Source organism: Cupressus sempervirens, chromosome 5 (genome assembly GCF_028749045.1).
Source record: "Cupressus sempervirens isolate cs-2001-9-10 chromosome 5, ASM2874904v1, whole genome shotgun sequence".
NCBI classification, from domain to species: Eukaryota; Viridiplantae; Streptophyta; class Pinopsida; order Cupressales; family Cupressaceae; genus Cupressus; species Cupressus sempervirens.
This window is the reverse complement of record NC_143122.1, coordinates 502,358,273-502,384,007: the sequence shown is the minus strand read 5'-3', so window position 1 is coordinate 502,384,007 and position 25,735 is coordinate 502,358,273. Positions and strand designations below refer to the sequence as shown.

Here is a 25,735-nt window from a genome sequence, read left to right as displayed (position 1 = left end):
GAGTGGATGATCTCATGGGTGGAAATCAAAGCATCCAAAATTTGATGACCCGAGACAAACCCCTTTTGAGGGCTCCCTATAACCATATCTAGGAAGGGTTTAATCCTGTTGACCAACACCTTGCAAAATACTTTATAAATGGTATTGTAGAGGTTGATCGGCCTAAAATCTCTTATAGTTTTAGGGGACTAAATTTTAGGCACAAGTACTAAAAAGAGTTGTAAATATTAGAGCCTCGTAAATAAAATCAGACTATGTTCGTCACAAAAAATATATCTAATTGAGGGAAAAATGTCGAGCCCAGCTAAATTTTAGTCAACATTTAGCTTAAAACTATAGATAAACAAACCGTACAAAATATCAAAATAAAGATCAAAATCTTTGATAATGAACATCCAACTACAATCCTAAAAATGCTTAATAAAATCAAAATCAAACAATAAATGGATGACATCTTCTATGTGATTATTGGATTACATTAGCATAAATGATCATTGGTTTTATCTATATTTTTGTTATCACATCTCCCAAGTAACTTAAAGATGTCTTGAACTAGAGAAGTGACGAGGGAACATGATATTTTCTTTTTCTACTGTTTGTGAGTTGATTCATAATATTTTATAAATTCATCCACCAACATGATCAATAAAGAACCATTAAGGACATCATGTATTTGCACATGAAAAGGGTTAACTCCCATTTGTTTAATGCTAGTGATACTCATGTCATATCAGTTAAATTTTACCTAGATTCTTGTATTAACTTGAAAAATAAAAAATCCATGCAAGTAGTCATTAGGTCATTAAGGTTCAATTGTAACATCATTTCTTGTACTAACTTACACTATTTAAAAAAGTTTAATGATGAAATAAGCATGATTATTCATTTTTCAAGGCAGTATCTGAAATGAATTTTTGTAATTGCCATTCACTTGAACTTGAATCTGAAATAAATTTTTATAATTGCCACTTGCTTGAACTTGAATCCGAAATGAATTTTTATAATCGCCACTCACTTGAACTTGAAATTGAAATTGACACCCACTTAACTTGAATTTGGCATATATATAACTTTCCTTCCCCTGATAGATGTGAGGGAGTAATATTAACAACATGATTTCAATAAAGAGTTATTAGATAAGAGGCCACATATTTATCTTCATAGCTTCAAATAGATAGAATGCATTAGCATGGACCAATATCATCCCAATAATCACAAATTTTATCTCCAAAATCATTTTCAATAGTAAAATTTCATCACCACGACTATTTTAATCAACAATAACCTTATTTGGAGCTTATGTTTGAATTTTTGCAAAAGATACCACAATTTCACAATTTAGAGAAGTGTTTATTGAATTGAGAACATGTTGAATTTGGAGCTTAGGTAATTGTGGTTCAGTTATATTGTTGTTTCTTGTACTAACTTACAACATTTTCTAAAAAGTTCAACAATGAAACAAGCATGACCAAATTCATATCATTTACTTACTTTTTAAGGCTTAAAATCTACTCCTTAATTATATTTCTTATGATTAAGTACAACAGAGACAAAAAATTGCATATCAATTCATTAATTATCTTCATTGCAAATTCATCCCACTAGTCATGTCATTGCATATCATTTGCAAATTACATTTTTTATTTCCTTAATCACCATTACATTCCATATTGCATTCATATAATTAAATATTAGACATTAATCATATCACCACATGTCATTAATTCTATCATTATCATTTGCATTATGTTACATTTCATTAATCATTATCATTCTGTTTCATATTGCATTACATTAGATCATATCATTATAGGTACATTTATTCTCAAGCAAATTGATTTCACACTTTAAAGTGTAGGATTAAAGACATCAAACATGCATTTAATGGACCCAAAATGACAAAAGCAACACATTTGTTTGATAATATTACTAGTTTCTTTTTATTCCTTTTGCAAAATGAATTCTAAACATGCTTAATAGTTTCCTAGATAATTTGCAATACAATTTTAATTAAACAAGTAAATAAGTCACATAACAAATAATACAAATCAACACAAACATGCTTTAGGTTGGCTCACAATGTTTAATGATAGAGAGTCAACAAGATCAAATTTTGATTTCAACATCTATAAGTTTAGATATACAATTGTAAAAATGATCTCGATCAAGTTTATTTATAATTTTTTTAAAAAGGGTAAACGCTTTGACCTAGAGCTATGAACCGGTGAAGCCACGAATGGAGGACCTCATCTCCATTAGATTTGAACCTTAATGGCAAGGATAACAACTCAACAACTTAACCATCATAACATGCCACCATTGACAAATTTATTTATAAATTTAGTTTAAAATAACAATTTAAAAAAAAAAAATCAATAATAAAAAATTACATACATAATCAAATTCACAAAACATTATATTGTTCACACAGTTACTATTGCATTTAATAAGCTAATCAATAGGAACCAAAACATAAAGGGCAAACTATCCCAATCAAAGAGGCCAAAACATAAAAGGGAAAAAAGGACATAGTTATGGAAGTCACTCTTGTATCTAAAGAAAGAAAGGAAAGGAAAGGACAAGAAAGGTCATGTTAAGTTTCATGATACCAACCATATGTTTTTGGGTCTATATATGGTGACAACAATATGTGACTAACTTGTATTCTTTGAGAGAGACACTTAACTATGCTACAACAAGACACACATACCCTACCAACTTGTGAGTTTTGAACTTGCGATCTATCTTTCAAGAGCACAAGTACTTCACCAATTTTACATCCATAAGACTAAAGATAGCCTATCAGACAAACCACATCACACATTGAATTTTGCATTTCAATGCTTTTCTTGTACAACTTGATAATGACTCTCCCAACTTCTGAAATTTTCTCTCATTGAATAAATCAATTCAAGAATCAAGTGCTAACATATTACCATAAATGTCCCTACCATCCTTGGAGACATCATCTTTAATTTCCACCTTTCATAAAAAAAAAAAAAAATACACACTATTTTTCCTAAGCTTTTTTGATCTTTCTTGCTTTTGATTCCATAATAAAATTAATTCATGATGTTTGTATTTTATGATAATTAAGAATAGAACTCTACTCTCCAAAAACGTTAGGATCCATTTGGCTGCAGGAATAGGAATAACTATTTTGGAATATGTATTCTGGAGTAGAAAATGGGGTTACGTATTCTTGTTTTCCATTTGATTCAGCCAATATTGGGGAATTTGCAGACCCCAAAATTTATGTTTTTTAAAATAAAAAAAAGTGAAATAGGAATACGTATTCCAATAATACCTATTTGGGTGGAATTGTAAAACCTCATTTTTGGACCAAAATTGAAATACGTATTTCTATTTTACTTCGTATTCCAATTCTCACTTGGTGCATCCAAACAAAGAGTTCAAAATTTTAAGAATTTACATATGCTTATTCCGCTTGTACTCCCGTTGCCAAACGGGCCCTGACTTTATTCGAAGAACCCTTATAGATCTTATTCGTACCCTCACTTTATTCGAAGAACCCTTATAAATCTTATTCCTAAGAAACAACATAATATGTGTACAATACGTAATAAGATTTGAACACTCCAGAAAGTAAACAGGAACCCGCGCCGAGCATCGGATTCAAAAGCCAAACTTATGAAATGGCAACAATTCAAAAATGGAGGGAACGTCATAAAAATTTCAAACGGTCTCTACTCTCCCGCCATGGCGCAACATATTTTGTTTGTTTATTTAGTGATGTGCAGGTCAATTGCTAATGAACTATTGCTGATTTTAACCTGTAAAATAGATTGTGATTGCAGGAGCTCGTAGCTAACGTCATGGCGCTTTCTCCTCCTGCAAAAACAAGCAAAGTCTCCGCGCTATGTAAGTTCAAGCAAGATCGCAGTCCTGCTTCCGGGAGGGTTAAGAAGAAGCTCTCATTACCGAAGGAAGGGCGCTCCGTTGCCAAAGAAGGTGAAAGTGGCGATTCCAAGCAATCAGCGATGATAGAGAATGGAAATGGTGACAGCGAGCAACAAGTGATTAAAGAAAAGGCAGGAGGAGCGTCCAAGCGTACCAAGTCCCCAGGAGTTCGTGTTATCGGAGGAAGGGTTTATGATTCTGAAAATGGAAAGACTTGCCACCAGGTATTTTATGATATTATTGCTTCCTTTCACGCCTCTCTCCGCGTTAGCTACTTTAATCAACGATCTCAGCTGTGCAGTGCCGACAGAAGACATTGGAGTTCATGGCATCTTGCAGAAATGTCAGGAACGCCAAAACATGTACAATGAATTTTTGCCTCAAATGCTTGCTTAACAGGTCATCTATTCCTTTTCAATCCCCATCCCGTTTCATGCTGTCAACAACATATCTCTTTATAGCTGCAAAGTTATTCAGGGCATCCAAAACCCTAGCTAACAGTCGCGTGCTTTGACAGATACGGAGAGAAGGTTGAAGAGGCATCGAAGTCCGACGAGTGGAAATGCCCAAGGTGTAGAGGGATATGCAACTGCAGTATCTGCATGTAAGTTCTTAGCACATTTGAAATACCAATTAGTCCTGGCCTGGAGCGATTGCTTCAGGGTCCAGAGTATTAGAAAGATAATTTATAAAATTCCACTCCTAAAATGCAGGAAAAAACAAGGATGTGTCCCCACTGGAATTCTTTCACATGCAGCAAAGGCAACTGGCTTTGCTTCTGTTTCGGATTTACTACAATGCGAAGGGCTTACTATGGTAAGCTTTTGTATCCCCAAAAATTTCATCTGCGAGTTATTTAATGTCGCCTTTTTGTTGTATACTTGGCGCTGGATATATCTAAATATATAATCCTTTCATAGATAATAGAGTATGAATTGCATCCAATTTAGGATTAGGAAATATAACTATGGATATACACAATGAATCTTAATGATTACATGAAAGCCCAACTATAACATGGAATGTTGAGGTGTGCTAGGTGTCCTGAACTCTAGACCCAAGAGTAAGATCTTATCCTTTGTGGCCTTATGTGGTCCTTGATTCATGGGCCTCTTAACCATCATTACGAGGTGACATACATAGTGAGGTCTTTATGTCATTCTCCTCCCTTGTGTCAACCTCTTGTCTCTAATGATTGGCACTTCAACAATTGGTCAATGTAGGTTTAGTAGGGCAGCTACAATGTGATGTTCTTGATTGGTCAATCCAGGTTTAGTAGGGGAACTACAATGAGATCTTGATCCTCAATCCTCTGTGCAAGCTATGACTTTATTCTCCTTGACCTCATTTGGCCCTAAATAATCATAATGAGGTGCCCTTATGATCTTTAACCATATTTAGAAGGTGTCATACTTATTGGAAATCTTTTTCTGTTCTCCCTCCTTGCATTTCCTTCTCTCAACAAGGCCAATTATGCAAATGTCATTATAGTAATCATGCATAGGCATCAAATTCAAGTATTCATTAATTGTATATAATCAGATAAAATCATTAAGTACTACTTGCACATGCAGATTTCTCCTTTCATATCACAACAATTAAAAGTTATTGATAAATCCTTCAATCGTATGTACTATTGTATTTGCTTGCCATTTGATGTGTTCTTGCTGTTTTTGATAGATATTATTTGCTGAATATATAGTGCTGATGATGGTTAATGAATGAATGATGGATCAATTGAACGGATTCCTTTTGATTTGATTAGTCAAGGTGTTGGTGAGTTACGGTTAAGTGTTATGATTAGATGATTAAAGAGTGATGAAATATAATTAGATGATTAAAGAGTGATAATGTAATTTCAGTTAGTTTAATATATTGTTGGGTGATGATTGAATAGAGTGATGTTTGATTGTTGAGTTGTATATTTTCTTGATTCTAAGATGGAGTGATGATTGATGTGAGTTTGATGATTATTTGTTTGGTTTCTTGAGGGATTAACTATTGATGGATGGAGGATGATAATTTATATGTCCTTTAATGTTTGGAATGAAATCTCCTTCACACTTTATTGGTGAAAGGATCACCACCTTTCAAATGAATTGAGTCACACTTTTCATTGTTGCCATTGAGAATAATACTAGGTTGCCGGTTTGTGGTTCGGTTTTGGGTTCGGGTTCGAGAATCGGTTCGCTGGTTCGACGAAATTTTGGAAAGGGGTTTGGGTTTGTTTGGGTTCGTTAGTACAAAAACATGTAAAAATTTTTAAAAAAAAAAAAAAAATATATATATATATATATATATATATTTATATATTTATATATTTTTATGAAGCATGAGTTAAAATTAGAATGTAGCATAGTACCATAAACACATTTAAAACTTTAAAACAGCATAAACAATAACATATCAATGTATCATGGTGAGCATACCATCATATAGTAACATAGTTCAATCAACTTCAACATCAAAGATGAAAGATTCAAAACATTTAAAATAGTGTCATTGTTTCACGTTCAAGTGTCATTGTTTCACGTTCAATGTTTAACAGTAACTAATAGAATGAAAATCTATTAAAATTCTGAATTTTTAGTTCTAAGTTCTTCATTCTTCATCTTCATCTTCTTCATATTCATCTTCTTCTTCTTCATCTTCTTTTTCATCTCCTCCTTCGCCTATGCTATTACTTGCACCAAGGCCAATGGGATCAGCAGCAGAATCAACAATGGTATTGACATCAAAGTCATCAAAATCATCAATTGTAAGCGCAGCAGTGGAAGCATCCAAGTCCGCAATCTCTGCATCTACATCCCACTTCTTTGTCTCCCCTTCTTTGTATTTTTGACTCTTGTGCGAAAGAAGGCGCAAGTTGTTATGCACAAATACCAGGTTCTCGGCTTTTTTTGATTGCAACCTATTGCGCTTCATCGAGTGGACGAAAGAATAGGTGCTCCAATTTCTTTCTGATGCAGAAGAACTAGCAACCTATAAAGACAACATAAGGTAGGTAATTAAAAAAGAATTAATTCAATCTTATTAAAAAATTCTTTTGAAGATAAAGTGAGCTAATTAAAAAATAAAATAAAACTTACTTGTGATATAACTTTGATTGCAAGGGGTTGCAATGTTTGGAATTTTTGGCCATGGAGGTACGACCAACCATGAGCATGCTTTTTGAACCGATGACAAAGAGCATCATTACTTAGACTTGTAGCATTGACAAATGTTATGAACTCATCTATGATTAGATCTTTTATATCATCATCAGGAAATATTCTTCTAAATGCTGCTTGGTACCCCTTAGACACTTTCATATCTCTATATGGTGGCAACCTTCCTGGTAGATCACAATATTGTGAGCTATAGTATTTGGGGGTCAAGGCATAGGCAAGCAAATGTAATGGAGTGGTTATTTTGTTCCATCTTTCATTAATAATTTTTTGCACTTATTTGAAAAAGGTCTCTTGCGGATCTTGCTCTTGCTCATTTATAACTTGCCTGATCTTCTCAATCATTGAGTCTATGCCATCATAGATCTCTCCAAGGCAAGGCCTATCCATGTCAGTGTACCTAAGCATGCTCATAATGGGCTCGGTGATCTTAAGGAGATATTTCACACGTTCCCACCATGAGTCAGCCAATAGCCTATCCTTTATTTTGTTTGCCCTTTCAGTGTTCTTTTGCTTCCATACACCCCAATTGTTGCTGATTACCATACCTTGAAGTGCATCTTTCACTTGCACAAGTCGTCTTAAGACGATTATATGTGATGCAAAACGGGTCTCAGCAACCTGTGACATAAATTAGAGCAAAAAAAACTATTAGATACATATTTTAGAAAACTAAAAAAAGTATACACATTGGCAATTGCACAAGTAAAATATGAAAAATCAAAAATTGTCAAATATTAAAAATTAAATTACTAATTTGAGTTCAAGTTCATTTACCTTCAATAGCTCCAATTTTGAGTAGTTCCTAAAAAGAGATTGAGTCATGTGGTGGTTTGTGACAAACATTTGTATGTCCTCAGCCTCTTCATACATTGTTTTGATCCACTCAATTTGGTTTCCAATCTTTTTTAGCATAAGATTGAGTGAATGGATTGCACAAGGTGTCCAAAAGATATGTGGATATTGTGATTCAACCAACAAACTTGCTGCTCTACAATTCTTTGTGTTGTCCGTTATGACTTGGACAACAGTTCTTGCTCCCACTTGTTCAATGGCCTCAATTAAGATATCAGCAATAAATGGCCCATTTTTTACTTTGCCCTCACAATCCACCGCTTTCAAAAACATTGCCCCTTTAGGGGACACCGCAAGGACATTGATCAAGGGACGGTTTCTAGAATTCTTCCAGCCATCTGAAACAATTGTCACCCTTGTCTCAACCCATGACTCCCTTATGGGCTTCAATTGATTTTTAACCCGTTGGACCTCATCATCCAACAAGGTGGTGCAAACTTTTTCATACTCGGGGCCACAATACCCTTTTGGAGCTTCATTGGCACCCCTCAACATGTCCTTTCAAAACGGAGAGCGGACAACATTAAAAGACAACCCATTTGTATAGAGGCATCTTCCCACCTTAATGTCAGCAATTTCCCGGGCCTTGCTTTGAAAAGAAGTTTCTATTGGCCCCTTTCTTTTGTGTACAATGGGGATAGATTCAATGTCAGTGTCCATTGTAGTATTGAAGAAGGGGTGGTCTTGTACAATAACATCTGAGGGGGCTTGCATTCCCTTAGCTTTTTTACTTTTATTGCTACTACTACCGAGTTCTATTGCCCTGCGTCCTTCTCTCTCTTCTGTTGCCTCATGCTCTTTAATATATTTTAACACGGTGTGATTTGGTATTGGGACACCATTTTTGCCAGGGCATTTCTTGACTCCTCTTCCAGCATAACCACATAGATGGCCTACCACACGATAATAAGAACTATTTCTTTCTTCATCACATCCTCGACATCTCCAATGGAATGCACCACCTCTTGGAATGGGTTTTATAATGTCTACATACTTCCATAGAGGAGAATCAGAGTTGGTTTCCATTCTTTGTTCGGTATTGCCTATTGATGAAGAGGTAGATGACATTAATTTCGAACCTTTCCCTATGGCAAGAAATTACTAATTAGATATATGTTCATAATCTATATGCAAGAAAATGACGAATTTTGAAATAATGGAAAAGATTCAAGAACTTAGAACATATGAAGATTGAAAGAGAAATGAATTTTTTTTGGAAAAACTAGAACAAAACAATAGTAAATAGAATAAGATCTTACCTCTTGGTCCTTTTCCAGCCATTGCAAGTTTGCAAATGTGTATAAATGATGCACAAACACTTCAAGAACACCAACAAGTATTTCTTCAAACTCCTCCTTGCACAATCGGATGCTTGCTCAAAAACTTATGTGCTTTTCTTCAAGGCAAAACAACCTATTTAGAAACATCAAATGACTATGAGAGAGCAAAAAACCAATTCATAACACCTTTTTAGGGTACGTGGACTCCAAAAATTATAAAAAAAATGCAAATAAGTCACTTTATTTTCGCGTTCGTGGGCGGGTTCTTGGTTGGGTTCGAACTTGGTTCAATTTTCCCAGCCTAATCCGCTCGGGTTTGAACTAGGATTCGAAAATCGAACCTTGGTCGAACCGGACCAGAATCTTGAACCGGTTCAAACAAGTTCGAGGTTCGGAGGGGGGGGGGAGGGGTACCTGTGTAACTTAGGAATAATATATTATTCTTCAAGCTGATCTCCTTTGAATGTCCTTTTCAATTGAAACCTTCTCCCATTTATATCTTATAGTGTGGAAGAGAGTCACAACTCTTCATTATGGCTGACCCTTTGGAACAATCACAATATTTTCACAATAATCATCTTTTAGAAGAGTCACAACCCTTCATCATTGTAACCTTCAAGAGAGTCACAACTTGTAGTACCTTGTTTGGGTATTGTCTTCAAACTCTCAAATGAAAATCATAGAGTAATGGACAACAAATGCTTGCAACTGATTTTATCAAATATTCAACAAATAACTAGCAATTCATCCAATATAATAGATTTTGATAATTTTGGGTTTGTTTTTTATTAAGTAAAATAGGTTTTTTACAAAGTTCTTGAAATCCACCAGTTAACAACATAAAAACTACTAAAAGTTCAACTCTAGCAACCAAACAACATAAAAAACAATAGGCCTAATGCGGCCAATAGACGAAAACAAAACACGAAAGGCCAAAAACCAAGGGACAAACATAAACTAGGAGAAATAATTAGGACACTAATTTTTTACCTTGCTTCGCTTTCTTGTGCTCCAACTCTTCCTTGGCCTCAACCTCATTAGTCTTTGATTGGCTATCATCTGGGAAACCTCTTCCCTTTTCCTCTTTTCCACTCTCTTGGATAGGCTCTCACCTTGCAAAGAAGCATCCTCATTCGTTGCCTTGGTTTCCTCTTTGTTCTTTTTCTCCTTCCCCTTTTTGCTTTCCTCCATCATCGCGTGTAGCTGAATGATGTTGTCATTAAGACCTTTAATTATGTTTAAGGCTCTGGTTAGCTGAGCTATGGAGAGAGCCCTCCATCCTTTCCACCCTTTTTTCAATTTTAGAAACCCTTGCATTCGGCTTACCAATTTTGATGTTCTTGTCCCCTCCTTTTGACCTTTCCTGCCCTTGCATCCTAAACTTAATCTCTTCAATTTCATTGAAGATCCACTTAATAGACCAGAAATTGTCCACCAAATTGTAGCGGGCATTATTAAGGAGTTTATCCAAGAGAGATCAATATCTGAACAAACAACCAAATGTATGTCCAAGCATAAACAAAATGAACAACTGAATATCCTTTTATACCTATACTATAGTCAGAGGTTCATCAAATTTCAGCCATGAGGTTCGGAATTCAGCAAACTTTAGAATATTTTTAAAAAAATTGTTGAAGTTCAGTTAAATAAAGGGTATAATTTTTTTAATAAAATAAATTTGAAAAGAATAATCTGCAGAGTTCTCTTTTGCTTTTTTAACAGTTTTGAATTTGCCAAGGGTTTCGATTTTTTATTGCAACGCATTTGAGACAAACCTGAATGAATGCCCCATTCTAAATCATGAGCTTGACCCCTTTCCAAAACGCTATATAATTTAAAAATAAATAAATTGTTAAACTATTTTTCTGCAGCTCTGATTTCTTTCTTGCCGCTGACGATCATTCTTAAGTTTCAATATTTTAATTTATTAAAACTATATTGTATGTGCTCATATTTATTTAATATTTATTATTGCATCTATAGAGTTAATATTTAATTTTAATAGCTATATTGTTTATTAATACATGTACATACATATGTTTATATTAAAATATTTTAATAGTTTTATGGATATATTATTTATTTGTTTTTTAAAATCAAATTTATATAAATCGAATTTGATGATGAATTTTTGGTTAAATTTTTCCCCTTCGTCGAACACCATTCGAATATTACTGTTGCCGATTATGAATTCGAATTTGAACCTTATGACATAGACTATGCTTGTGTCTCTTCATTTTCCTCGTGCTTGACTCTTCATATTTCTTCCTATCTTATTATTCCACTTTAATTAATGTCTCCATGTAATAGGAATGTGGCATAATAAATAATCAAGATGCATCTTTGGCATAAAAATGAACAACCAATTGAACTTAGAATAACTAGTGTGATAGAGCTTCGAAGGAAAGCTCTTGATGGAACGGTCCAAGTCCAATATAGTATGTATCTTAGAAACCTGGCTAAAACACTTTGCATAGCTTGAAATTGCAAGCACCTAGACCCAAACCTGTTCTAATACTTCAAAGATTCCTGGTTAGTCCACGATGGCATAGCTGAAAGGGCTAGAAATGTGACAATAGTAATGAATCAGAAAATAGGACATTACATAACCTTTCATAATTACTATTCTTTGAAAGAGTTGAAATTCTTTATCGTTTCTACCTTTCAAGAAAGTCAAAGTCTTCCATAATTACCACCTTTTATAAGAGCTACAACTCTTAATCATTATTGCCTTTTCAAAAAAGCACTTCCCTATTTAATCCCAATAGGTTTTTTGGTTAATCCTTTTATAATTTCTATGTTCTGTTGTTCCCTCTTATCACATTTCTGCCAGATGAATTTTCCTCCCTTCTATATTGCCTTTTTTCAAAGCAACTCTTCTCACTCTTATCTCCTTCCAAACGAGCTCTCTTCTTTTTTATATTCTACGTTGAAGAAATCAAAGCTCTTCTTTAAACTTAATTAACTTAAAATATATTATATTAATTTATTTTTATATTTTAATTTTATTATTATTAATTAAATCCTCTTTCAGAATTGTAAAGTAGTTTGGGGGCAGAGGAATCAGAATTGGTAATACTGTTTTCCCTATAAGGCATGCAGTATTTTGTCTTTATCTCTATAATTTTATATTTCTATTATACATCATATAATGAGCGTGTGATATAGAATACAAATACAAACAATGGATTGAATTTATTCCAGAAATTCTTCAAATAAGTGTGTTTATTCTTAAATCATTTAAGCAAATAAAACATAAGTTCATATCATTATTGAAGATGAAATAAACTTTGAAATTGTTTAGTGTTACGTTTCTTTGGTCTTTTAGACGGCTTGATCTCATTAAAATCAAATTTGGTTACAGGACCAAATGGATGCTTTAAATTCTGCACAACTGGATGGTCTTTTTGAATCTATTTGTTCTGGAGTTGTGGACGTGAAAGATCTTGCGAAGAAATTGAAGCCTGTGCAGGGTTCTTTGATTTCCAAACAACCAATTGATACGTCTATAAAGAAGCAATGCATTCCATCTCTCATTCATCTCCTCAAAGATGAGAAGATTAAGAAGCTCTTCAATAAATGCTCTTCTCCTTCGAAAGAGAGAAAACTTCAGAAGTCATCTGATCAATCACATGCGCCTTTAGAGTCAAAGAGCGTCTCGTCTTGCGAAGAAATGGCTAATTTGAGTGAAAGTTCGAAAAAGATCATGAGAGAGAGTAAAGTTAAGGAAAAGATGTTTGCTAATGATGGAAAACTGAATATTGAAAAGAACGCGGATAATGTGTCAGACGTCTTGAGTTTGGGTAACGGGGAAGTGACAACCCAAAAAAAGAGTAAAACTAAGAACAACGGCAAGATCAAGGGAGAAATGAAGCTGCCCAAGAAGGATCTTAAAGATCAAGATAAGCAGGGAACGAATGCAAGGACGGACTCAGATGTTGTATCATGCCATCCCATTTCAGACCCTTCAAATTCTCCAGATAATACAGAACCGGTGCGAAGGGAAAAGCAAACAAAATTGAAAAGAAGACATAAGAAAGCCCATCCTCCTGAAATTTCTACTAATACAGGACATGAAGCAACAGCTGAATGCAATCACGGTCCTGATGCCGCTGAGAGGAAACCGAAGAAACCAAAACCAGACTCTACAATTTCCGACGAAAACAAGAATACAGTCAAAGGTAGTGAAGTTCAGCCAATTAATGTACTGCATTGTAATACGAAGGTCGCAGAAAAAGATCCAAATATGAAGAAGCGTGGGCGACCCAAGGAAGAGAATGTGCCTATTATTTTACCGCAGGGCAAGTTGATGAGCTCAGTGGCAGGTATAGAATTGTCGGCAGCTGATGTTGGGCAAGTACTGCAGTTTTTTGAGTTTTGCTCAGCATTTGAACGAGTATGTATACCTTTAACCCAAAATATAATTCATATTATAAAATGTAGTATATTTCGTTGAATGCTTCTTAAACCCAGACGCTACCCGTGTTATCTTTGTATTCGGGCCCAGACTACGCTCTGGATGCTGTCCTAGACAATTTCACCTAGTAATTTGTCATGGTTTTGAATTTCTCAGGTTCTTGACTTAAAAAAGGGCCTCCCTGAGTCCATTTTACGAGAACTGACACGTGGTCGTGTTGGTCGGCGAGGGATGTATTCATCAATTGTCCAATTTCACGTGAAGCTGTTATCATTGATTGGAGAGGATAGTGGGGAAGAGTATGCCCTCTCAAACTTTTTCTGTCCAATACTTGCGAATTCGCTCTTGACCTATTGAATTTTATCTTAGCTGCTTTTCGATGGAGTCTTAATTGTTGTATATCATTGCTTCTGTTCAGGAGTGAAATATCACACTCAGGCAGTGGAAAAAATTCATGGGTACAGGCTCTTAGAAAGCTTGTGACAAAAAACTCTTTATCAATGGAAGGAGATACCCTACCTATATCTTGCAATTATTCTTTAGATGAACAAAAGAAGCTGAGGCAAGAAATATGCCAATTTGATGGCTTTGCTGATGCAAGTCTCAGGGGTGGAATTGAAGGATATGAAATGTTGGACCTTTCCAGGAAACTGAGACTCCTTAATATTCTTTGTGACGAAAGCCTTGGCACACGGTAGGAGAGCACCATGGTATTTCTGTTTGACGTGTACTCTCTGTTCCTTTTGTTTCTAGTTACATTACATTACATTACATTACATTGTCTCAACAAACTTATTTTTGAATTTATCAATTTCTTTATGTTCGATAGGTGCTTAAGGGACTGGATTGATTCTGCGAACAGTAGGTTTGGTGAATACAGAAAAGAACACCAAGAGGAAATCATGGCTGTAAAGGAAAAGGTGTGCATTAGAGAAGGTTAATGCTTTTCATGTTCATAAATATACATCTACTTTACAACTTTCTTCCAGTGCGATTTGCTTCTGCAGAATTTACGATTTAATGTAACAAAATCTGATGTTCCAAGGCCAAGGAAGCAAGGCAAAGGATGAAAGATGAAATGGCTCGTGTTCTGTTGTCATCAAAGGAAGGATCTACGCTAACAATAAATGAACACGATGAACTGATTTCAAGAGTGAAACTTGAGGTTGAAAAAGCGAAGGCAGCAAAACAAGATGCATTAGAAGCAACTTCTAGAATGAGTATGCTGTACAATCTTGCTATGAATTTTTGAAAGCCCAAGATTGCTTACTTATAGCGCTATTTGTATCACTGTTCTTTTATAATAGCATTGAGGTATTGTGCAGAGAGGCCAAGGTGCGATGCTGTACGAACACAATCTATTGCTTTGGACGAGAATGGACGAACGTATTGGAGGTTAAAGGGAGAATTGGATAGATCGGTTTGTTTGCTTCAAGGTTTGTGGGGCGGTTAATCAGTAGAAATCAATGTCCAATCTAATGCTTCATGACACCATAAACGCATTGCATTAATGCACTTTTAAATTTAAGGTAATACTTTACTTTTTAAATTGTTTGCAGATGTTAGCAGCGGGGAATCTCTTATTGGTCAAGATCACTGGTATTTGTACAACGAAGAAGAGGAAAAGATTCTTGTTAAATATATGAAACAGTTAAGATTCCCTTTGACCAATTATTGGGCGCCGTGTGCTCGATTTCGTCGAAACATTTCCGACTTACAGAAATTGTATCAGTTTTATGTATAGGATGATTTTGAAAATGGTTGTCGTAACTTATTACCAATGGTATTAGCCCAGTGATGGTATAGTTTTGTAACTCTTACAGGAGTTCCGGTTTTTTTCTTAAACATCTTCTTCACTTTGGCAGGGCATTGAAAGCTCGTCAACATCAACATAGTCGGGTATCACCACAGTCATGCAACAAAACGATGGATTCCGAACCTGTACGTGCAATTGGGATTGCTTTAGACTAAGATCACAGGCAAGTGAATTCTTGAACTACTATATCCCTAATATAGACGCAGTGACTTGGTTTCTTTTTCTCTCTAGTTTGCTGGGCCGAAATAGGGGACGGTAGCGTCAAATTGGATCAAAGTAGACATTCACGTGAGGTTTGAAGCAGAAATATGGTTCATCGTGTAACTCATTTTATAGCTTGATCAGTTTTATAAATCACTTGTCTGCTATAAGTGCTCGCGTTATAAGGTTTTCCACCTATACACAATGAAACCCTTCGTTTCAGCATCAAAAATCAAGTTGGACACCATCATATATTTTGTCTTATTTTTTCACATTGTTCTTCTTCGTTAATGTTAGTGTCTTTTGTTTGCTTATATTTATTCATGCTGTATAATGTATTGTAGTCATATCAAAGTGAGTACAGTAAACAAAATGACAAAATGTCAATAATGAGAATGGAATCATCCCAAGTGCTCTCTAAGCATGCATAAAAAAACAAATTAAAAAAAGAAGAATTTAAAAAAAAAGAAGAAAACTTTTTGGGCCATTCAGCGGGCTGCACCTTGTGAGCACCCCTGCATTTTTTGGCCAGTGGGAGTACTCGGGTGTGTGATGCACCCACACCAGGTGCTTTGGGTTTTTGACTTGGGTGTGTGCACCTGGGTTACACTAGATCATTTTTTAGATTTGATTATGTATATGATCTTCCCTCCTTTTCATCTTAGACTCTTCATCTTTGCTTGTTTGATCTTTCTCCAATCTTCATAGTAAACTAGTATGCATTTTCTATTGTGTAAACTCTCACCAAAGCCAATTTCTTGCATTATTGTCTTCAACAATCAGTGCACTAGGCTAACTTGACTTTTCTTTGTTGGCTTTTGGCTAACTTGAATTTTCTTTGCTGGCTTTTGAATGACCAGTTTGAATCAAAATTCTATGAAACTCTTTTGTATATTCTTTCACAATTCTTCCTTCCTATTTGAAACTTCGCATCTTCTTTAACAAGTCTAAACCATAATCAATTGAAATAAATTGTTCTCTCATTTTCTCTACCATCCTTAATCTTCTCTTGACGTATTCTTTCTCTTTCAAATCACACCTATTTCTACCAAATGAAAATATATCCCTTCAATCTTACCTTTAAGAGATCCTCAACTTCTTCAAAATCAAATTACTCTTCTATGTTGTCTCCTGAATTACCTAGTTTGAGATGTAAGTTTTGAAATTTTTACTGAATGTAGAGACATCAATCTTTGCTTATTGTTGCAGTAACCTAAACAAAAAATCATCTACAGTTGTTTCTACTTCTGCATCTTTTTGGCTTCTTGTATCATTGTCATTTGCTGTAATTTCTTCGCTCTCTAATTCTCTCTTTCGAACAAAACCTCGTCTAATAATGCTCCAACTTACATGCTCAACATTCCGAAATTATTACCACAAACAGCATTTGGAGGATTTCTTCCTCCACAATTGAATTAAAAAAAACCTCAAAATAATAAAAAGCACCAATACGTTATTCCCAAAACCATAAACAGATGTAATGAAATTAGAGTTACGGGACTCCATTACTCAAGCATCAACGTTCAAATTCTAACCCCTATAGGTCTCTCTCCACGTGGATACCCCTCCATCAAAATGGAATCCTTAGACGAGGTAAATCTTGTGTTTTTTTTTTGAATTCTGTTTGATTGAACTCAAATTAGATCAAACTGCTCTATATTTTGGTAGACAGAAGAAGTTGATTAGGGTTCCGAATTAATTGTCCGAAAGGAATGAACGTTAAGCAATATCAATCTTTGGGCTTTGCTTGCCAATAGTCTTTCTTCATAATATTCCTATTGCTTTGGTTTGATTTCTATCAGCAAGCACTCATGTAATTAAGATTTGGCTTATTGAAAGTGTTGCCGTCAAAACATCACGATGGGACTTAAGCTAGAAAACGATCTTGTTTCTTGTTGACACGATCCCTTTATCTGGTTTTTGAAGCTTATGAATCCTATAATCGTTTGCCTTCAATTCTTATTTGATTGCGGAACGGCTGCGAACGTGACAAACTTATTTTGATTTTGAGACAGTGACAAAGCAAAAAGCTTGGTCCTTGCTTTGTCCCTCCACAGATTTATATGCTTCAATGAATTATGGTACTCTTTCATTATGATTTTTCCCAAATAAAAACTTTAATATGTTCAAAATTGGCTTAAAAATGCTTTAACTATTTTGCTTGGTTATTTTGTGGTGCGCTTCAGTTCATATAGAAACTGATTTACTATCTCTATTACTAACACTTGGTTTATCTGTGCTTATTGTTCAGGGGACTAGGCAGCTGCTGTTTGAAGGTTTATTGTCAGGCCGCCCAACGCCTGTGCAGAGTATCAGCTGAACAAGCAGTTATTTGCAAAGATTGGATTTGACATTTCGGAATTTATCTCCATCCAGTACCTTAAGTTCTTGCCGAGCTGCAAAATCGTTAAAAATGAAATGCTTTCGTTATCTAATTCTGATGGGTATCCAAGGCCCTAAACATCTAATGAATATATATTTTGTTTCAATTGGCAATACAAAAGTTTAATATTGCAAAAATGAGAACTCAAAGAAGAAAGAGCTTGCTTATTGATCGGATGGTCTTCCCTTTGGAAAGAGCTTAAATATGATTTCTGTTGGATGTCCATTTAAGAGGGCAAACTTTGAAAAAAATGTTTGAAATATCCGGTGTCCACGTTGCTGTTTTCTTGTCTTTTTTTGTTTCTGGTTTTTTCAACATCTTTGAAGTATGCCCTTTTCCATGGAGAAGGTGACTTGTTCTTCGAGGTTGCTGTGAAAAATCAAACTATTGCAGTCACTGATTATTAATTTCCTATCATAAATGATTATTAAACTGCTGAAAACAAATTTTCATATAATATTGAAAAATAACACAATTGCAATTTCACTTATAATACGGAAAGAAATGCGCAACACAATGAACACAATATTTTCGAACAAATTGTCTTTGGAAATTTTTTTAAGGGAAAACCAGTTTTATAGATGAGGAATTATATTAAATTTCAGCAAATCAAGAGATACAAAATTCCTTGTTTCTCATTGGCAGAACTTCGACAACCTCTTAATTTTTTTTGTTGATATTCCCCATTGTTATCTCCACGTTAACATTGTGCTCTTGCTAACATTGCAAGACTGTTTGCTAATACTGCAAATGTTTTTTCAAAATTTTTTATCCAAATGACTCAATGACCTCTTTTTATTTTGTTGGTAAACCAACGATCGAGATTAAATCAAATCAACGGTTGAGATTAAGACAACTCGACAGCCAATAATAGAATTGGTTGCAAGGTGTTCAAAAGGGAATCTCTAAAATTAGTAAATAATACCCATTTACTAATTCTTGGCAAGTGGACAAACAACTATCCAAACCACTCATAAATACAATTGCTATTCATAGATAAGGACGAACAGTTGTCCAAGCTACCCATAAATATTATTGCTATTTCCGAGTCAGAAATAACAGCTATCCAACTAACAATAATTAACATTCCCTCTTAGCGAGGAAGTTGTTTTGCATTACACCCATCTTATTTTTGAAGAAGATAAATTTGGCTTTTCCCAAAGCCTTCGTCAGAATGTTTGCTACCTGCTCATTTGTAGGTATATATTGTAGTCGAACAACTCCCTTTTGTACACAATCTTTGATGAAGTGATATTTGATATTTATATGTTTAGACCTATCATGAAACACTGGATTCTCAAACAATTTGATGCAACTCTGATTGTCACAATGTATCACAGTAGTCTCAACCTTCTGACCAAACAAGGCTACTAACAACTTTCGAAGTACTTTCTACCTAATTTGCATCAGTATAGCCTATCAACCTGATACCTTCACCTCGAACATATCTGATCCCATACTCGACTGTACCACGCAAGTAACGTAGCACATGCTTAGCCGCTATCCAATGCATTCTCTTTGGTTCAACCATGAACTGACTAAGAGAGTTAACTGCAAATGCTATATTTGGTCTAGTGTTGACCAAATACATAAGCGAACCAATCAACTGTCTATATAAAGTGGGATTTACATCTTTCTCCTTAGATGTATCTACCTTCCTCCAATTCGTGATCATGGGTGTAGACATGGTTTTGCAATCCTCCATCTCGAATTTTTTCAAGATTTCAATGCAATATTTCCCTTGACCAAGAAAAATTTCCTCATTTGTCTGCCACACTTCCATGCCTAGAAAGTAGTGCATAAGTCTTAAATCCTTCATCTTGAACTCTTCTGCAAGGTTCCTCTTGCAATCCATTATGAGCCCTAGTGAACCTGTAAGAAATAGATCGTCCACATAAAGAACAAGAATGAGAATCTTACCCTTAACCATCAAGTAGTAGAGGTTAGCATTTGCTTCACTCTTCACAAAGCCCATTTTTTGCAAGTATGTATCAATGCGCTCATACCACGCTCTAGGAGCCTACTTGAGTTTGTATAATGCTTTTTTCAATCTGCACACGTGGGTCTCTTTGCTGTGCGCTATAAAGCCTTTTGGTTGTTCTATGTATACCTCCTCCTTCAACTCACCATTGAGGAACGCTGTCTTGACATCCATTTGATGGATTTGCCATCCTATTTGTGTTGCAAGTGAGATTACAGCTCGTATAGAAGTATACTTGGCAACTGGAGCAAATGTCTCCTCATAGTCTATTCCCTCCTTCTGAGAGAACCCCTTTGCCACGAACCTAGCCTTGTATTTCTCGATGCTACCATTTGCATCGTGCTTTATCTTATAGATCCAACGTGATCCAACTACAACCCTATCTGTTGGTCTAGGTACTACCTCCCACACATCATTTTGCATTATTGAAGAATATTCTTCAACCATAGCATCTTGCCATACCTAATGTTCTGCAGCTTCTTGATAGCTAAAAGGCTCACTATCTACCAATTGACTAACTAATGCCACATAGTCATTGAACTTGGCTAGTTGTCTTCGCTGTCTAGTACTCTTTCTAGGAGCTCCCACAAACTCCTGAGTATCCCTTTGTGTATCTGGAACCACATGATTCCTGCTGCCAACTGTAGAGGATGAAATGTCAACCTCTAAGTCTTCTAGATGCATTTCTTGTTGCACCTGTTGCTCCATACTTTGTGAATCTTCACTAACTGAGTCTACACTCGTACTGGTAATTGTACTTGAGCTTTGTTGCCCTTGACTTGGTCTTGGAGCTTCTGTTGGTTGCTCACTCTGATCATCTGCTGGCAAATCTCTGGATCTCTTGAATGCCTTGTCCTCCATGAACTTGACATTCCGTCTGACAATAATTCTTTTAGTCCCTGGAATGAAAATCCTGTATGCCTTTGAGGTCTCACTGTACCCAACAAAGTACCCCCTCTCTGCAGTCTGATCTAACTTTGTATGTGTATCTCTAGGAATATGGCAATATGCCAAACTCCGGAATATCCTGAAGTGACTAACATCTGACTTCTTCCCTATGAAAGCCTCCTCTGGTGTCATCTTCCCTAGCACCTTGTGTGGAACTCTATTCTGAATGTAGACTGCTGTGTTACACGCCTCTGCCCATAATTAACGGGGCATGTCTTGGTCATGTAGCATAGCTCTTGCTGCCTCCGATATAGAATGGTTCTTCTTCTCAGCAACTCCATTCTGTTGTGGATTGTAAGGAACAATCCATTCTCTCTTGATTCCTTCTCTGGTGCAGAACTCCTGGAAGACATTTCCTTTGTACTCGCCTCCATTGTCTGACCGAAGAACCTTTATCTTTCTTGTTGAGTTCTCCACAAGAGCCTTGAACTCTTGGAATCGACTGAAAACCTCATCCTTAGTCTTCAAGAAGTATATCCAAGTCTTTCTAGAGAAATCATCAATAAAAGTAACATAGTACTCATATCCTCTTAGAGATTTCGTCGACATTGGTCCACAAACATCTGAATGTACTAGATCAAGAACACCCTTAGATCTGGTGTCACTCCTTGGAAAAGATGCTTTCGCAAACTTCCCCAACACACATCCCTTACATACATCGTCATGCTCTGTGCTCACCTCTGGAACACCTGTCACGGTCTCACAAAGCAATCTAAGTGCTCCATGATGAATATGGCCCATCCTCCTATGCCATAGCTCTCCAAGATCTCTAGGATTACTGTTGCTCATAAGTGCCTTAGGAGCATCAAACTGCAATCTATAAAGGCGACCACTCCTAACTCCAATAGTTATGGGTGATTTCCAATCCTTGTGCTTAATCAACACATGTGTCCCTCTAAAGAGTACATTATACCCCCTATCCTGAAGAACAGATACAGAAATCAAATTCATACCTAAGCTTGACACATATAACACATCATGAAGTGGAATTATCTTTCCATTCTCCCTCTGAAACTGAACAGTCCCTTTCCCAACAGGGTTGAGTTTGGACAAGTTTTCCATAGAAATTTGGATGTTGGTGTCCTCCTTGTAACTGGAGAAGTACTATCTAACTCCTGTCATATGAAATGACGCTCCACTATCTATATACCAAACACACTGTGAGGTTGAGCTAACAATACAAGCTATGAGTGCAAACTCATCTTCCATTCTACTCGAGAGTTCTTCTGCACTTGCTGAAGCTACCACCTGCTTCTTACCCTTCTTCCTCTCTGGGCAATCACTAACATAGTGACCAAACTCATGACATCCAAAGCACTTGACGTTAGAAAGGTCCTTCTTCTTCTTTTCACTTTGTGAATTTGATCCTTTGCTAGATCCCTTCTTTGCTTTCCCTTTACCCGCTAGGGAAACGTTCTCTTGTTCCACCTCATTTTTTTGACTCTTGTTGGCCTCATTGACAAGACTTAGTCTAAACTCCTCCTGAGTGAAATCAGTCCATAGTCGATCCCAACTCGGTAAAGTATCTCGTCCACTGACAACTTGAACAAAGACACTCCATTGTTTAGTAAACCCATATAGGGCTATTCTCACTAGCTCATCATCACTAGGGCTATCTCCAACAACTGCTAACTCATCCTTGACAAGTCTGAGCCTGGTGAGGTAACTTGTGACATCTTCTCCCTGATTCATCAGGGTATTCTTTAGCTTCTCTATGAGAATCAACTTCTTGTTGGTGGTAGCATTCTGGTACAGATTTAGAATGGCGTCCCACATCTTCTTTGCTGTATCTAGCTCCGAGATATGTGGAACAATATGATCCTTGACACCATCAAGGATAATCCTCCTCGCTTTGGCATCGTCCTTCCTATATGTTGCAAGCTGTGTTGCATCCGTTGGTACAGGTACACCACTGGTAGCATAATCCTTGATACCATTCTCTTCCAACAATAAAGAAATTATGGCCTTCCAGACACCAAAATTTGAGGCACCATTCAATCTATCCTGATCTCTCAAACCAGCTGAAGCCATTTCAAGGGTTTAAAGCAATAATAAATCTAAAGAGATCAAAATTTCTTTCCTAGGGCAAAACTCTTCTACCCTTAACAATGCTCTGATACCATGTGAAAAATCAAACTATTGCAGTCACTGATTATTAATCTCCTATCATAAATGATTATTAAATTGCTGAAAACAAATTTCCAGCTAATATTGAAAAATAACACAACTGCAATTTCACTTATAATACGGAAAGAAATGCGCAACACAATGAACACAATATTTTCGGACAAATTGTCCCTGGAAAAACCCCTAAGGGAAAACCAGTTCTACAGATGAGGAATTATATTAAACTTCAGCAAATCAAGAGATACAAAATTCCTTGCCTCTCACTGGCAGAACTCTGACAACCTCCTAATTTCTCCCGCTGATATTCCCCACTGCTATCTCCACGCTAACACTGTGCCCTTGCTAACACTGCAAGACTGTTTGCTAACACTGCAAACGTTTCTCCAAAACTTCTTATCCAAATGACCCAATGACCCCTTTTTATACTACTCCTGTTGGTAAACCAACGACCGAGATTAAATCAAACCAATGGCTGAGATTAAGACAGCTCGACAGCCAATAATAGAATTGGTTGCAAGGTATCCAAAAGGGAATCTCTAAAATTAGTAAATAATAACCATTTACTAATTCTTGGCAAGTGGACAAACAACTGTCCAAACCACCCATAAATACAACTGCTATTCATAGATAAGGATGAACATCTGTCCAAGCTACTCATAAATACTACTGCTATTTCTGGGTCAGAAATAACAGCTGTCCAACTAACAATAATTAACAGTTGCTACTATTGCTTTATTTATTATTTATTTTTGTAATAATTATTAATAATTAAGAAAATAAAAACATAAGGACAAATAAAAGAATAAATAAGTTAAGTATAATGAAAGGTTTAGGGGTATGAAAAGGAGAAGATTTCATTTGAAAAGGGATATGGATACAGTTTGGAAAATTGGAATTGAAGAACTTGAAATAAATTTGAAATAGTTATAAAAGCATTAATTAATATTAGTAGTTAAGAGGCGATTAAAATGTGGAAGATGCACTACTCTTGGGAAGATGTAATAAAAAGGTGTAGTGTGTATATAAGGGGAAGCAAAAGTTTAGACCTATATTTGAGATTTGTAAAGGAGAAGGAAAAAAGAAAGATCATCAAAGAAATGTTGAAGGCATAGTTGTAAGAAGAATTTATAGTGGAAATGTATAAAGAGTTCATGTAGATATATAGAAGTTTATGAAGATATAAATTGATATGTTGATGCAAATTAAGGAGAATCAATGTAATCTTAAAGGCAAAGTATAAGAAGATAGTTTTTAAGGTGAGAAAAGAAAAAAGTTATGATGAAGGAAGAATAAGGAAGTGACTCCATAAGGTAAATGAGTATAATGATGAAATGTTTGTCACTCTTTAAAAGGTGGCATCTATAAAAGATTCTAATCTTTCAAAGGGTATAAAGGATGAAGGGTTGTAATTCCCTTGAAGGATTGTAATAATAAGGTTACACCTTTTTCATCATGAAGGTATTAATAAAGACCTTAATTTGTATAAGGCATGGAATAAGGGATTATTATAAGGAAGGTAATTGTAAAAATCTTTATTATGAGAATAAATACTTTTGATTTACATAATGTGAGAATAGGAATAAAGGAAGGATTGATGGAAGATGAAGGGGAAGAGAAGAAGTAAATTCTAAAGGGGCAACCCTTATAAAGGGTTTTGACTCTTTTGAAGGGGAGCATTTGTGAAAGGGTGACCATGGTAAGGGGCAAATATGGTTGAGAATGGTGACTCTTCATCACATTGAAAGGTATAAAGAGGGGATGGTTTTATTTTAGGAGGATTTCCAAGGGAGATACAGTTGGGGAATAATATACTATTCTCAAACGCTCATAATGGGTTGTGGAGAAATCATTCCAAGTATTCAAGGATCAATTATCTATCATCACTCATTAATACATCAAATTAACACTCAACCATCACTCTTCAATCAATAAATTCCACATTAAATATATCTTTATTCATTAACATCAAATTTTCAAAATTGTTTCTATCAATCATTAGAATAGAAGAAAAAAGGAACAAACATTAATAATAAGGACATACCCTTATTCATAAATTATTGTAATTAGTTGTTAGTGATATGAATATCTCTATTGTGTACATGGCACAAGGAAAAACTATTTGTGATGACTCATTATTGGATTATGTGCATATTGCTAGTACTTGTATATGGTTGCTTATGTTACTTTGAGATACATTGTATGATTGTTTATATTTATTTGCTACAACATAGTAGACCCAATTCCAATTCATTAAGTATGATTTATGGACATAAGATAAATTATTCAGATAAGATATTATGTTTTTTCATCTCTAATAGTTGTAATCAACCATGATAGGGAATAGTGCTGAGGTGGCTTTCTAAGCACATTGTTCCATGTGGAGATTAAGGGGTCCCATGAAGCTAAAAGAGGACAAGGTAGATAACCTTTGGGCTTAGGACATATAGAGTCATGGGATATCCAATTGAGAAGAGCCCTCACAATCCCTATCATAGGAAGTGGACCTTTAACCATGGAAGACAAGGCAAGGGTGGCTAGATGGAGAAAAATGACAATAAGACCCCACACTAGGTAACCCACCTCATGTGCACGGCAATGGCTACAAATAGCTAAGGGGGAATAATGAATTTGTACTTGGG

The 25,735-nt window shown here is 35.6% G+C and overlaps 1 protein-coding gene across 3 annotated transcripts; it reads left to right on the top strand.

Annotated features, from left to right (window-relative positions):
- The first annotated feature begins 3,567 nt into the window (after positions 1-3,567).
- On the top strand, positions 3,568-18,300 carry LOC149556919 (uncharacterized). Of its 3 annotated transcripts, none has more exons than XM_089831548.1 (14): positions 3,568-3,703; positions 3,806-4,145; positions 4,223-4,320; positions 4,439-4,525; positions 4,635-4,737; positions 12,588-13,619; positions 13,797-13,939; positions 14,059-14,334; positions 14,470-14,560; positions 14,686-14,860; positions 14,966-15,076; positions 15,200-15,290; positions 15,506-15,619; positions 17,909-18,300. In XM_089831548.1, the coding sequence occupies exons 2-13, from the start codon at positions 3,837-3,839 to the stop codon at positions 15,609-15,611; spliced, it is 2,622 nt and encodes an 873-aa protein (XP_089687674.1). In that variant the 5' UTR covers positions 3,568-3,703; positions 3,806-3,836; the 3' UTR covers positions 15,612-15,619; positions 17,909-18,300. The 3 variants fall into 3 exon arrangements, with proteins under 3 accessions (XP_089687674.1, XP_089687676.1, XP_089687673.1); XM_089831550.1 differs by having other exon boundaries at positions 3,578-3,703; positions 3,819-4,145; XM_089831547.1 differs by lacking the exon at positions 3,568-3,703 and having other exon boundaries at positions 3,765-4,145.
- Positions 18,301-25,735: the final 7,435 nt, after the last annotated feature.

Bases quoted from the DNA above. Each gene is read 5' to 3' on its own strand.
- LOC149556919 (XM_089831548.1), top strand. From the start codon at position 3,837: ATGGCGCTTTCTCCTCCTGCAAAAACAAGCAAAGTCTCCGCGCTATGT. The intron at 4,321-4,438 runs GTCATCTATTCC...GTGCTTTGACAG, and splicing joins CTCAAATGCTTGCTTAACAG to ATACGGAGAGAAGGTTGAAG. The intron at 4,738-12,587 runs GTAAGCTTTTGT...ATTTGGTTACAG, and splicing joins AATGCGAAGGGCTTACTATG to GACCAAATGGATGCTTTAAA.